The 12969-nt window shown below is 44.9% G+C and overlaps 1 protein-coding gene across 1 annotated transcript; it reads left to right on the top strand.

Annotated features, from left to right (window-relative positions):
* Positions 1-1680: 1680 nt before the first annotated feature.
* Positions 1681-7296, top strand: RPS14 (ribosomal protein S14). The gene is made up of 5 exons (XM_035105667.3): positions 1681-1717; positions 4809-4959; positions 5829-5990; positions 6547-6623; positions 7188-7296. The coding sequence occupies exons 2-5, from the start codon at positions 4811-4813 to the stop codon at positions 7253-7255; spliced, it is 456 nt and encodes a 151-aa protein (XP_034961558.1). The 5' UTR covers positions 1681-1717; positions 4809-4810; the 3' UTR covers positions 7256-7296.
* The last annotated feature ends 5673 nt before the right edge of the window (positions 7297-12969 follow it).

Genomic DNA, 12969 nt, shown 5'->3' with positions numbered 1-12969 from the left:
CTGGAGAGCCAAGGTTCCCTATGCCTGGGTTAGGTCATTCCTTTAACTCAGCTATGGGAAACTTTTGTTCTTCAGATGATGTTGAGCTACAACTTTCATCAGCCCCAGCAAGCATGGCCACTGGCATGTACATCAACATCCAGAGGGCTAAAGGTTCTGCTGTAACTGGTAATTTTCAGGAAGGAAATGAATAGACTGTGTCAGCACCATATTAGGAAAACCACAGGCCCTTCCTTTGGAGCAATCCTAACACTTCCACCCACCCAACATGGTAGGGCTTTACAGAGCAGCAGGGTCACTGTCACTTTCACAGCTCTGCTGAGCATCCCAGGTGAAGGGTGCAGGCAGAGACAGGGCCCAGCTCACTCAACACTGCCACATGATGGCAGCATGGTCAACTCACATTCCAAAAGATCCAGAGAACCTTCCGACCCACCTCTGGAAAGCCCCCATTTCTTGGCAGGCAGACAAGGGAGATCTGCACCTGAGGGACACTTCCATCCAGCCCAACATCCCCACCACCAGCACCACAGCGTAAAAGGGATATGGATTGCTCTGTCAGTATGATAATCCACCACTAGCCAAAATGGCCTTCATCTCAGAAAAGGTTGCAGGGCCAAGTACAGATATTCTCAACGGTTCTACAGCTTTTTGACACACAACCCAAAAAAAGTTCAACATCTTTTGTGTCCAGATTTTCACTTTTTTAATATGTACCCTACCCTCTGACCTCCATCATATAAGCACTTTTGCAAATAATAAATGCTGCTAACAGAGGTAGGAAAGGAGCAGCTCTGAGCTCTGAATAGAGACAGATTTCCCACCTTCTGGGGAAGCCACTTTGGTTATTGCAGAAATGGGACCCCCGGTTGCAGTTACAGCATTTCCACTGTAATTGCCGCAACCATTTTTCTAAGACACCTAAGCACCCCTCGGCGGAAGCACTTCATCCGATGGGCAGAGAAACTCAGGACTGGGTTTCGGCACAGACAAAACACTTGCTGAGCCAGCACATTTCGGGACTGGGAAAACGGGGCGGCCACATCCCAGCGTCAAAAGCAAGGCGCGTTTCCTTTGAACCAAGGGAGAGCAATCGCGGTCCTCTCCTCGTGGCGAAAGGCCGGCGCAGAGGAAGCAGCTCTCTCCAGCAGGTCCATTAGCTGCGCTCGCGCACAGCGAGGGATCAGTGAACGATTTGAGTGCGCTTTCCAAATATGTTGAGGTTTATGTAAATGCGCCAGTTCTAGGTTAAGCAGCAGCCCTCTGCGCAGCACGGCGGAACTCCCGCTTTCCTTCCCCGCAGCCTCCATCTTCGCCACGGACACTCGCTTTGTGTGTGTGGCTGGGGAGCAGAAGGGTGGAACGCGATGACGTCAGCGCCGACACCCGACATCTTGAGGAACAGCCCTTTAGTCTCCGCCATCTTTAGTGAGGGTTTCCATCACTGCCCCCCTCGCCGCCATTTTTGAATAGGTCATTCTGACTCCTGCCTTTTTTTCTTTTTCCTTTTTTGCTCCATATCTTACATCGCTTCCCTAATCGATCAAATTTCATGTGTGCGCGTGTGTGTATTTAAAGATTAAGCCGGATTATTTTTCGAGGAAGTGATCCGCCTTTGTCTGCGGTATCGCTTCCGGGTGAAGCGAGGTGATCTCTGACCCCCGCGACGCCCGCCTCTTCCTTTCCGGTGTTGGTTGCTGCCTGCGGAGACGTGCGAGTAAGTGTAGAGGGAAGGGGGCCACTTCCATCCACCCCCATCCTTGGGGACCCGGCTCTCCCCGAATTTGCCCGCGGTTTCCCTGGCCTCTCCTCCGCCGGCTGCACGGGGAGGGCTGCGCAGGGGTGTGCCTGGTGCCTCCGGTGTCCGCGGGAGTAGGCAGCACCGCAGTGGGAATGAGCGCGGCTGGGCAAAGCGGGGAATGAGCCTCGTAGCGCAGCCCGCCTTTCCGCTGGATTGTGCCGTTGGTTTAAGTTGCACGCCTCTTTATAAAGAGGCAAAGCAGTAGCTTGCGTCGCTTTCCATGATGTAGGCCTCTGTGGTTCTCATGAAGGCCAAGGTGGACGAGACTGAGAGGTTTCCCTAGGGCCGCCGCTTGGGCCTGTGGCTGAGTCTGCTCTCCAGTAGGCAGGCTGGCTCCCTTCCTTTTGAGATGCTTTGGCGTGGGAAAAGCTTCTTTATTTGCTAGCTGCAGGCTGTTTCAACTCACAAATTCTCTCATCCCTAGGAAGTGAACTTTTTGGGTCTGATTGCGGCCTTGTGAGATCAGAGATTACCTGGCACCATATTTGTGTTTTCTGGCCGTCCTGTTACAATTGGGTGGGGGGGGGAGATCCATGTATCATGGAGTGGTCTGCATATGCAAGGTTACATACAGTACACGGCCTAGCTCTGCAGGATTGCAGCCCTTAATAGCCTTATTTTTAAAGTTTCCACCTCAAAGGCTGCAATCCTAAAGCCCACATACTTAGCAGTAGTTTGCTTTCAATTCTGTAGGACTGACTTCTGGAAATCAGTTGTGCTTTAAAGAGTAAAATGTGCTTGGTTCTTTTCAACTGGAATACCTCACACAAACTCTGTTGTGTGTGTGCATGCTCTTTTTGGATTGTTCAGTGTTTGGAGATTATTTGCTTAAACCGATCATAACCACAGTGTACTTCTTAATTATAGAATGATTTTTTGTATTCTAGGTGGGGGGCACGTTGAGCTTTGTACATAGGAGAGACAGCTAACACTTCTTTTCTAACCATGGGAACAGTAAACCATAGTAATGGCATAGATTAATATATTCTGTATGGCCATGAGAATTCTCAGCCAGACCTGGAAAAGTTTTCAGGATTACTGTACTTCTGTAGTCATTTGGGGTAGGAACATGGTTTACTTTATTTTTTTAAGTATGCTAAAGCTGCTGCCATATTCCAGCAGTAGCCAATGTGCTGCCATCCAGACACTGTGTGCTCCAACTCCTAATGCTCGTTATCAATGGTCATGCAAGCTGAGGTTGATGGGAATTGTACAAAACATCTGGAGGGCACCATGTTGGCTACTCATGCTGTATTCCTGTCTCTGCAAAATCCCTGCCATCTAGGTTTCCATATATTCTGCCTATAATCTCCCTTATATGAAAGTTGAATGTAGTGACTGGAGGGTTTCCCTGTTGTAAGATAAATATCTGTTTCTTACATACCCTATTGTTTAGAAGTACTTAAGTGGGTGCTGTTGTGCTGAGGGTCCATTTCCCCTACTCCCATCTTCTTGTTGGCATTGTCTGTAGACAAGAAGCAGCCAGAAGCAGCTTTGTCATGCTGGCCACATGACCCGGAAGCTGTCTGCGGACAAACGCCGGCTCCCTCAGCCTATAGAGCAAGATGAGCGCCGCAACCCCAAAGTCTGACATGACTGGACCTGATGGTCAGGGGCCCCTTTACCTTTACCCTTTAGCTAGTATAATTAAGTGTGGAAGCAACACATTTCATTGAAATGCTGAGTGTTGCACAGTCGTACAGAAGGGATGTTAATTTAATAGGCCTGAAATAATTTTAAAAAGAAAGTGGAGACCATTATGTTAACTCATTTGGCTTCTGTGCCCTGTTTTATGAGGAGAATTATTAAAATATGTTGAAGAAAAGTCAGTGCAAATTAGCACAAGTTTTGTGTTCCCAGAACTCCCAATTCTGGTTGTTGTTGGTCTCACAATGCTGTTCCTGCCAATTAATATATTGCATGTAGAGTATCTTAATTAAGACTGTGAACTTAGTAAACTATGGTGCTATTGATGTCCTTTATCTTCTCCTTGGATTTAGAAGAATGTTCAAATCAGCTTATATTTGCCCCACTATTTTGACTGCAGTAGCTTAAACGGAAGGAAGGAATGGTAGACTTAAGTACCCTAGCTGTCAGCAACCTTAGTGGGAAACCTAAGCATGTTTTGCCATTCCCTGACTACTGTGACAAACAACTGTTAATTAATGTATCGCGGAAAAGGTTTTATTAATCCTTATTTCCTTTTTAAGTTGCCATTAAATAAAGAAGGAAACCAGTCACACATAGAAATATACAACTGTATATTTGGTGATGGGAAAAAAATGAATAAATATCATTCAAAAAAAAAGAAATATACAACTGTAGAGTTGGAAGGGACCCCTATGGTCATCTAGTCCAACCAAACTGCAATGCAAGAACCTCATCTAAGGCATCCATGACAATTGGTCATCCAACTGCTGCTTAAAAGCCTCCAAGAAATGAGAGTCTATTTTCTGACAACTGAATTGTGTATGTGGCTGAATTGAATCCACCCACCCTGGGAACACAAACTTTTCTAGCAGTCCTGACACCCATTACAGGTGTCCGCAGAGTATGCTGCAAGGGTGAATGGATGTTGCTGGGAGTGAGGTGCAGGTTAGAAGCTGGAACCTCATGTACAGGGGCTTCTATTACAACCTTTGCCAACCTGGTGATCACATGTTTTAGACTACTATTCCCTTCTGCCCCATACAGCACAACCTTGCTGGCTGGGGATGCTGAGTGTTGTAGGGCACTAGGTTGGTGAAGGCTGCTGTACTGCCTGACTGAACTGAAAGTTGGCACCAATACAGAAAGGATTTTCTGTGCAGAGAGCTGCATAAAATGGCTGTGAACTGGCCCCATGTAGCTGCTTATTAAAATAGCTTGCTTGTGTGAATTGGGTCTGAACTACTTTCCTTGCCCTGGAATTTTAATTTAATAAAGATTTATAAGTAGATCCCTCCCAAGAGACAGTACTTTAAGGCCTTCCATATCCTCCATAATTTGTTATGTTTTCTTATAACAGAAATGGCACCTCGTAAGGGCAAGGAAAAGAAGGAAGAACAGGTTATCAGTCTGGGACCACAGGTGGCTGAAGGAGAGAATGTGTTTGGAGTCTGCCACATCTTCGCTTCCTTCAATGACACTTTTGTCCATGTAACTGACCTGTCTGGCAAGTGAGTAGCACCTGTTTGTGACTGCTTTCTTTAACATGTTTTTTAAAATGAAAGACGTATGGGGGGGAAATGTTGGTCTATGAAGTTTGGTAAACTTTTACGCCTCAATACTCCTAAATGCATCTACTGGACATACCGTGCTGGACATCAAAGGCAGACCCTTGATCAAATGCAGAAGTCAAGAGACACTCACATTGGTACAGAAAGGTCCTCTTAGTTTAAAATCCTGTAAGCCAGGACTCAGGAAACAATGTGGGCCTCCAGGTGTTCCTGAACTACAACTCCCATTCTCCTTGATCATTGGCTGTGCTGCCTGGCTGGGGCTGATGGGAGTTAGAATCCAACAAAATTGAGGGCCACCATTTCCCCATGACCTGCTATAAGCTGTTCAGGCATATGGAGTACAGTGGTACTTCTACTTACGTGCCCCTTTTGTTACGTATCCTACGGGATGCACACATGGTAAACCCGGAAGTATATTTCCGGGTTTCACCCCATGGCAGAAGCACTCTACCATGCTGTGTGTGTGCGCAGAACAGGCACCTCCGCTTGCGGAAACCTTGGGATCTGACCAGAGCTCCGGAACGGATCCCGTCTACAACCGGAGGTACCACTGCAAGTAGAAACTTAAAGGACAACTAAACTTTGTGCGGCTGGCTCTGTGTCTTGTCTGCTAGGATTTACCTAGGACTTACGGGCAACAGTAGAGGCAGTAAGGTTTGGAAGTTGTTGCTTCCATATTTTAAAAACAAATTGGCAAAGAAGCCAAGAATACAATTTCTCTGCTTACCCTGTAACTTTGTATCTCATGTGAAAGTGAGACTAGATTTGGGGTTCCTCAAATAATCTCTCTGTTCCTTCTTTCTCAGGGAAACAATCTGCCGAGTAACTGGTGGCATGAAAGTGAAGGCTGACAGGGACGAGTCTTCTCCTTATGCTGCTATGTTGGCTGCCCAGGATGTAGCTCAGAGATGCAAGGAGCTGGGAATCACTGCCCTTCACATCAAGTTGCGGGCTACAGGTGGAAATAGGTATGTGTGTCATTCTCTCCCACACAGAGCTTATAAAATGTAATTAATCAGATACTAGTTAGTATCTAAGGCATTCAGCATTCACCTCTTAACAGTCTACATTATGCGGGAAATACCACATGAGAACTTTACCATGTATATAATTTTGTAGCATTCTGGTAAAAAGTATTGTCCACATTCCCAGTAGATTAAATGTCTGAATTGAAAAAAGAAAAGAAAAACCCCTGCTGGTTAATATAAAATTCCTCCATTAAACTCTTTCCTTCAACTTCCAGCATAAAGATGAGCCTATGAAGTTAGCTGAAAATGACATGGCTTTTTAAAAAATGCAGTAAGAGCCTTATTTGCCACTAGACCAAAAGCTTGAAGTTGAACTGCCATCTTATCTTCCTACGTGTCCCATATTGGTCTTTGTCACCAGTTTACTCCCTCCATATGAATTATTATAGAACCATCCAATATATATAAAGAAATGCAGTGGAGACCGACTAGACATCAGAGATAAGTAGTAAGTGCTTATCTGCTTCATATATTTCCTCATTTTTTTCCTTTGCAGAACAAAGACTCCTGGGCCTGGAGCCCAGTCAGCCCTCAGAGCTCTGGCTCGATCTGGCATGAAGATAGGGCGCATTGGTGAGTTGTCAGCTGAAGATGCATTTGAAGAATGCATCTCCTTGGAAGCCCTCTCATTTAGAAAATGGCTGGTTCTTAACGTCCCATTCTTACTCGCGTGTTAAACAAACCCTCTTGGTTTCCCATGATAACGCTTTTTAAGATTGTGGGGTACATGCTAAAGGTGCTGAGTTTACAGAATGTTGCAGATTAGACAAGGAGATGTCCCAACATCAGGTAGTTGTGACCTTTAGTTAGAAAGAATTGAAACTAGTGCTAAGCTGCATTTTGGTAACTACCATGGTATTATGAAATGTTTTTCCCTGGTAGTTGTGTCGTCCCTTCTTAATTAAGTAAAGTGGAAGTCCTAAAGCGTCTGCAGACTTGTCTGAACTTGGGACTTTCACATCCTAAAATACAGTTGCTGTAAATTGGAAGTACAGCTTCTCAGTCTGACTTATGATCCTACAGTAAATTGGGTTCTTAGTGTTAGATTTTGACCACCAGCCTTCTGCATTGGATGTTTCTGGGACCTGTGTATGCAAGAAAGTCTTCTGAATGTGAAATCCTTATTTCTCTCCACAGAGGATGTCACCCCTATTCCTTCAGACAGCACTCGCAGAAAGGGCGGTCGCCGTGGTCGCCGTCTGTAAACAGTAGCTGTTATCTTTCATCATTAAAGCTTTCCAATAAACCTCTGCTCTCATTTGTTCTATTCTTATGCAACTCTAGTCACCGCTGGTGTCCTCAGAAGTGCATCCTTGAGTTGGACCTTTTCTCACTAATTACTTACACGAAAAGCAGTCTCTTTGGGGGAGTTTCTCTGTGGATTAACAGCTTCCACGGGATTTATGTTGTATCACTTTTCCACTGAGTTATTTTTCTATGAAGCTACTCAATACTACTTAGCAAAAATAAAAAAATCTTGCTACAGTCTTAAGGACAGTTTTGAAGGTGGTGGATAAAAGTAGAGGCAAAGCATCTCAATTTGTCTTTTTGTCAAGATCTAGGGAGAAGCAATTGTGCGAGAAGTGTTTACCTGTGATTCTCCACAGGGTTGGTTTAAATAGTGCTGGAATGAGCACCAGCCAAAATAAGTGTATCTGAAGAAGTGTGCATGCACACGAAAGCTCATACCTATGACAAACTTGGTTGGTCTATAAGGTGCTACTGGAAGGATTTTTTTTTTTTTTGACTGCGTCAGACCAACACGGCTACCTACCTGTAACTAGCCAAAATAAGGACTTTGTCATAGCTCACTTTCCTATTAACACTGCACTTATTTATATCCTGTCTCTTAATTTTGCTAAAAATTCACAAGGCAGCTTCCACTAAAACAGGCACAAAACTGTTCAGAAACTAATTGCATTAATGTAAACGGGCATCATGAAATGAGAAAGCAGCAGGGTTTTGTTTTTTAAAAAATAAATCATGGTACTAAAATTAAACTGTTAATTAAAATCCCAGGCAAATAAGTTTTAACTTTACATCGCAAGTTAGGATTGGTGCTCCACAGGCCAGGAGCACTGTAGAATAGGGCATATCTCAGGCTACTACCCCTTGGTGTCTGAAGATGGAGGCTTTCAGAGCAAGAACTTAGAAAATAATCTTTAAAAATTGTTGCAGCGTTACTTAGGGAAGTTTTTAATGTGATGTTTTAGCGTGTTTTTAATATTCTGTTGGGAGCTGCCCAGAGTGGCTGGGAAAACCCAGCCAGATGCATAGGGTATAAATAATAAATTATTACATTGTTTCAGTCAGGCCATGCCTGGTTCATCAGTCTCTCTAGTTCCATCATACCAAATGAATGCTGGACCTTTTCTTGATACTGACTGTCTCAAGTTGTAGCAACAATATTCTTGATAACCAAAGGGCCTGTAAAAACAGGAGCTATTGGCGTTTTGGACTGTACCTCTGCCTTGGATTATTTCCCTTTTTTATATTATGGGCTGTACAGTTCTGAGTGTTTTAAGCGTTTTCTTCAAAACAGGTTTTGGTTCCACAGCACTGTTTTGGTGGCTTCTTCCTGACTTGGAGAAACGATACATAAAATGTCACAGGACCTTGCATGTAGCTGAGGTCTACTGTATTTAGGCTGATGAGAATATGCAAGGGGCAAAAGTGTATTCTCTGAGCAAGCCCAAAATGGCACCGCCTTCTCTTCAGATTGAGCTGCTGCCCTGTATTTTGACACTTGAAGCAATGCTTATCCCCTTGGTATTAATAATGCAATAGTAAATAAACTGCTCCACTGCTTTGTGGGACATCATTGGGAGAAGACATGGCTAAGGAGTAAACCAGGCTTCCTCAACCTCTGCCCTCCAGATGTTTTTGGCCTACAACTCCCATGATCCCTAGCTAGCAGGACCAGTGGTCAGGGATGATGGGAATTGTCTCAAAACATGGAGGGACGAGGTTGAAGAAGCCTGGAGTAAACCCTACATAAGTATGGAGTAGAGCCCCTAAGGTGGTTAGATGGCACATTGTACGCCACCTCCAGATCAGCAAGGTCAAGAGAGTGGTCTTCTGGGCAGCCCCCAACATCACACATGCTGCCCAGGCTTGCAGCCCATAGAGGTCATTTGGGTGCTGCTAATCCAGCAGTTTGACTTAACCCCTGAGGCACACAACATTGTCTTGAGACAGATGCCAGCAAAACAAGCTTTTTCATGAAACCTGAAATCCAGTGCCTGGGCAGATGCCTCATTCTGCCTACCAGCCCTGATTCATTTGGTCCCCGGATTAATGACTGCTAACTCATTCTTGAAATGTCTTCCATTTTCAAGATCTCTTTTTGTGCATCATTTCGTGGAAAAGGAACTTGGAATTAAAGAATTTCTTCCTCATTTTGTTTTGTGGTTTTATATGGAAACCTAAGAAATAGAAAAGGGGAAATGATAACCAGTATTCTAGCCAATCAGATATTGGCTACTTCCTGATGTTTAGAGTTGCTAGGTAGAAAACGCTTCACAAAAGGCTCAAGGTGTACTTCTGCCTTTGTTATGAGAGTGCAGTAGCTTGTTTAGCAGTTGTGTTCCAATGCTTCCTAAGCAAAAAGGTCATTTTGAAAAAGGTGAGCTTACTAAACTTTCCACCAGTAGTAGCTAGACAAAAGAATAAAAATCATATTCTTGTACACCTTCAGCACAGGGCAGAACTATTTCCTTTTCATCTTGAAGGATTCAAGTGCTCGAATCCTGCTTGCTGGTTTCCCACAGGCATCTCATTAGCCACTGGTGCTGGACTTTTAGGGCCCATTGGCCTGATCCAGCAGGCTCTTACGTTCTTATTGTCCACACAGACTGGCAGTGGCTCTCTGGGGCTTTAGACAATGATTTCTCCTATTCCTACCTAGGAACCAAACCAGGGAAAGCAGATAATGTACCACTGAGCTGTGGGCCCTTGCCTGGTAAAGGCTCTTGGTTTGCAAACCTGAGAAAGCCCTTTGCCTCTTGAAGAGCAAATAGCCAGAAGAGATAATAGTGGGCTTAAGTGGGCCAATGGTATATGTCTCAGTACAAGAGTTTCCACCCTTCATGAAGTACAGTATATTCCTGCGTATAAGACTACTTTTTAACCCAGGAAAATATTTTCAAAAGTCGGGAGTCGTCTTATTCGCCGGGTCGTTTTATTAATACGGCGAGTATATCCCAAACTCTATATTTTAACTGGAAAAGTTGGGGGTTGTCTTATACGCCCAGTCGTCTTATACGCCAGAATATACGGTATCTGAACTGGTGAGGTAAGTCATATTCATGATACAGGTGGCAAGCATTCATTCAACCTCCCACGACAGAGTACAGGCATGTGTGTGCTATTGTAGGGTGTGTGCATACCACAATGTTTGCACATCTAATTTCATAAGCTGGGGGGTGGAGGGGGCAGGAGATGAATACCAACGGTATTGTAGGTGGAAGGTTGACTCATCCTCTCACTCTCTTCCTACTCGCCCAATTTCATTAAAACTGCATGTAACACTGCTCTACAAATATTCTTGTCAAGAGTGCTTGTGACCTAATATCACTGTTAACGGGCGAAAGAGTTGCATATCACAGGATACAAGAAGAAGAAGCCACGCAACAAATAGTGTGTTATTTTAGAGATGAAAATATTTGGGGATTTCATAGAATCATAGAGTTGGAAGAGACCACAAGGGCCATCCAGTCCAACCCCCTGCCAAACAGGAAACACCATCAAAGCATTCTTGACATATGGCTGTCAAGCCTCTGCTTAAAGACCTCCAAAGAAGGAGACTCCACCACACTCCTTGGTAGCAAGTTCCACTGCCGAACAGCTCTTACTGTCAGGAAGTTCTTCCTAATGTTTAGGTGGAATCTTCTTTCTTGAAGTTTGAATCCATTGCTCCGTGTCCGCTTCTCTGGAGCAGCAGAAAACAACCTTTCTCCTTCCTCCATATGACATCCTTTTATATATTTGAACATGGCTATCATATCACTCCTTAACCTTCTCTTCTCCAGGCTAAACATACCCAGCTCCCTAAGCCGTTCCTCATAAGGCATCGTTTCCAGGCCTTTGACCATTTGTTTACAAAAACAGTGCTGTACCAAGAGAAGCTGAAATGTCTGAGCCACATCTGTTGTACAAATCAAGCGTATCTCTGCTTATTTTGCGTTATTTGGCTTTTGCTGGTCATGTGATGATGCAAGCTGATATGCAAGCACTGAAGTCTTACCCTTCAGTGCCTGGAAATCTTCAATATGATCCCCTAGTCATTGCCAACATACTTTCAAACCTGTTAGTTAAGACCAGGCATCCCCAAACTTCGGCCCTCCAGATGTTTTGGACTACAATTTCCATCATCCCTGACCACTGGTCCTCTTAGCTAGGGATCATGGCATTTGTAGGCCAAAAACATCTGGAGGGCCGCAGTTTGGGGATGCCTGAATGTAGATGATTTATCTGCTAATGTGGACTCCAGTTTTCAAAAGTCCTGTAATAAATAATAATAATAATAATAATAATAATAATAATAATAATAATAATTTATTATTTATACCCTGCCCATCTGGCCGGGTTCCCCCAGCCACTCTGGGCGGCTTCCAAAAAAACAGAAATTCTAAAATACAGAAATCCATCAGACATTAAAAGCTTCCCTAAACAGGGCTGCCTTGAGATGCCTTCTAAAGGTCTGGTAATTGTTCTCTTTGACCTCTAGTGGGAGGCCATTCCTCAGGGTGGGTGCCACTACCGAGAAGGCCCTCTGCCTGGTTCCCTGTAACTTGGCTTCTCGTAATGAGGGAACCGCCAGAAGGCCCTCGGAGCTGGACCTCAGTGTCCGGGCAGAACGATGGGGGTGGAGACGCTCCTTCAGGTATACCGGACCGAGGCCATTTAGGGCTTTAAAGGTCAACACCAACACGTTGAATTGTGCTCGGAAACGTACTGGGAGCCAATGTAGGTCTTTTAGGACCGGTGTTATGTGATCTCGGCGGCCGCTCCCAGTCACCAGTCTAGCTGCCGCATTCTGGATTAGTTGTAGTTTCCGGGTCACCTTCAAAGGTAGCCCCACGTAGAGCGCATTGCAGTAGTCCAAGCGAGAGATAACTAGAGCATGCACCACCACTCTGTTAACACTGGTAATGAGCATGGTACCCACAATATGTTTTGAATTAGACCTCACCAATCAAAGCTGGCTGGGGCTGATGGGAGATGGAGTCCAAAACATCTGGAGGGCACCTGGTTGACATATGTTAGGGCCTAGCACTTCAAGAGAGAGGCAGGCCCCATTTCAGTACAGTGACTGTCCAATGTAAACATGATCCAGTGAAAGGTTCTAGCTGAGCAAGTGTGACTTATTGTCCTGATCCCCTGGCCAACCTGGCAGCCAGACAGCGTACCAAGACAGTCCAAAATCTAAGGGTCAATTAGCATCTGCAAAGTTCACAGTCTGAGAGTCAAAGGCTGAAGGTCAGGAAACGAGGTTCAGGGTCAGTTAGGGTTGCCAGACTCAATAGAGGACAGGACTACTGTGCCTTTAATTGCCCTGCTCTCTTTTGAGTCTGGAAACCTTAGAGAGAGACCAGCAGACCCTTTGTTTAATTCCGAAGCAAAGGGTCTGCTGGTTTCTCTTTAAGGTTTCCAGACTCAAAAGAGAGCAGAGCAATTAAAGGCACAGAGGTCCTGCCCTCTATTGAGTCTGGCAACCCTAGGGTCAATCCAAGCCCGAAGTAGAAACCTGTGGTGGTCCAGGAGAGCACAAGACAAGGTCCTTCATGGCAGTTGAGCAGACATGGCACCTAAGCTCTGCTGTTTTCTTATACAGTGCCTGCTGGCTGTAGCATCTGGGCTTGATGAGGCATTTGACTCTCACCTGCTCTCAGCTTGCTCCAGCTGAGGAATCGCATGC

Source organism: Zootoca vivipara, chromosome 2 (genome assembly GCF_965207765.1).
Source record: "Zootoca vivipara chromosome 2, rZooViv2.hap1.1, whole genome shotgun sequence".
Taxonomy (NCBI): Eukaryota; Metazoa; Chordata; class Lepidosauria; order Squamata; family Lacertidae; genus Zootoca; species Zootoca vivipara.
The sequence above is the reverse complement of the archived record's forward strand: the minus strand, read 5'-3'. Positions and strand labels throughout refer to the sequence as shown.

Bases quoted from the DNA above. Each gene is read 5' to 3' on its own strand.
- RPS14 (XM_035105667.3), top strand. From the start codon at position 4,811: ATGGCACCTCGTAAGGGCAAGGAAAAGAAGGAAGAACAGGTTATCAGT. The intron at 5,991-6,546 runs GTATGTGTGTCA...TTTCCTTTGCAG, and splicing joins CGGGCTACAGGTGGAAATAG to AACAAAGACTCCTGGGCCTG. The intron at 6,624-7,187 runs GTGAGTTGTCAG...TTCTCTCCACAG, and splicing joins CATGAAGATAGGGCGCATTG to AGGATGTCACCCCTATTCCT.